The sequence below is a fragment of the Aplysia californica genome, unplaced genomic scaffold (genome assembly GCF_000002075.1).
Source record: "Aplysia californica isolate F4 #8 unplaced genomic scaffold, AplCal3.0 scaffold00479, whole genome shotgun sequence".
Classification (NCBI taxonomy): Eukaryota; Metazoa; Mollusca; class Gastropoda; order Aplysiida; family Aplysiidae; genus Aplysia; species Aplysia californica.
This window is the reverse complement of record NW_004797749.1, coordinates 585,735-587,297: the sequence shown is the minus strand read 5'-3', so window position 1 is coordinate 587,297 and position 1,563 is coordinate 585,735. Positions and strand designations below refer to the sequence as shown.

Here is a 1,563-nt window from a genome sequence, read left to right as displayed (position 1 = left end):
GTTTTTTTTAGGGGGGGGAGGCGGGGGTATAGGAAGAGAAACTATAACGAGACAGAGTGTCAATAAGAGATACAGAGACAGGGGAAAAGAGACAGAGAGAGAGGCATAATAATGAATAATATAAAAAGGGAAAACCAGACGGATAGATAGATAGACAAACAGAGGGAGACAGAGAGAGAGAGAGAAAGAGAGAGAGAGAGAGAGAGAGGGAGAGAGAGAGAGAGTTAGAGAGAGAGAGAGAAAATCAGAGATTGTTTTAGAACATGTTTTATAATAGTAATTTAGCCATTGCCACTAACAAGTATGCAAGGCTTGTATTAGATCTACATGTTATGTATTTCGAAAAACAGAGCTGATGCTTGGTCAGTTTCCAAGTATGAGCAGATGCCTAATTGGTATGTGGCTGCTCCAGGAATGGAACCCACAACCATACAGACCACAGCTGGGGAGAGCTTAAGTTTTGTTGGACCATTTACTGAGCCACGTCAGTACAAGAGGACAAAGGATGATCTCTTCTCTCCTTGGAGTCCAGGTAATAACTGTGTACATTATATGAAGGTGTTCGGAGGGCGCCACTGGTAGGTCCTACTTCTTTACTTTTCATCTATTATTTATGTCTGTCTGTCTTACTTTTCCCATTATTGTGTCGGTGTGCTTCTCTTTACCCAAACAAACAAACAAACAAATATAAAAGTAATTAATTTGAACGCAGTTAGATAATATATCAAGAAGTAGAAAATTGCACTTTGACACTTACAATACTACTTATTCACATAGTCTCCCTACAAATTGACCAACAGTTGCCAACTTTGTTTGACCTGAACAAAGTCCTTAAGGATATTATAATATCATGACCTGGGATGGGAGTCAAACCATTTATGAGCTGCATCTTCATAACCATGGAAAAAGCTGTTATCTGAGAACATTTTCCGATTTGGATAAGATCTGAATCGAAGGTTAAAGTAGAACTTTTGCCCCTTGGTCCGCGATCCTCTCTTATCAATTCCTCATATTATGTGCTGTTTGTCTCTGGTGCGCATTTATGCTTTCACTCCCCCCATCGTTTCGCAGGATAGCATTGCATGTTTGTTTGTTTGTTCCCCCTACTGAAAGCAAGGTAAAATGTTCCCCCTTAATATCCTGCAGCCACCAGATACGACCGGAACCAAAACTGGAATGTTGACCCCCTTCCCTCCGTGCCCCTGATTCCACTTCCTGTGATTTACCGAGTCAGGGGCAATAACCCAGTGCGCCTGATGGGCGTCAACGTCTCAGTGGTCTACACAGAACCAGAGTTGCAATCTGTGGCTGAGTATTTCGTCAGTGAGTTTCGACTGAAATGTTTGATTTTTTAAATGTATTTTTTTTCTCCTATAGACTAACGAGTGGCATACAGTGGACCCTTTCCAGTCAGATGGAAGACTTGGACTTTGCCGACGACTTGGCACTTCTTTCCCACAGTCGAGCCTCAGGACCTTCTCCCGTAGTGTTGGACTCCATATTTACACGGATAAAACGAAAGTTCTATGAATGAATGCAGCCGACGTTCCTATCACACTGCAA

The 1,563-nt window shown here is 42.0% G+C and overlaps 1 protein-coding gene across 1 annotated transcript in view; it reads left to right on the top strand.

The window, feature by feature from the left end:
• The window catches only part of LOC101851597, a gene marked incomplete at its 5' end in the record, with an annotated part of 41,465 nt that overhangs the window by 20,536 nt on the left and 19,366 nt on the right, over window positions 1-1,563 (top strand). Inside the window, 2 exon segments of the mRNA XM_013086558.2 lie at window positions 351-532; window positions 1,147-1,323. Coding sequence (XP_012942012.1) covers window positions 351-532; window positions 1,147-1,323 — 359 coding nt within the window.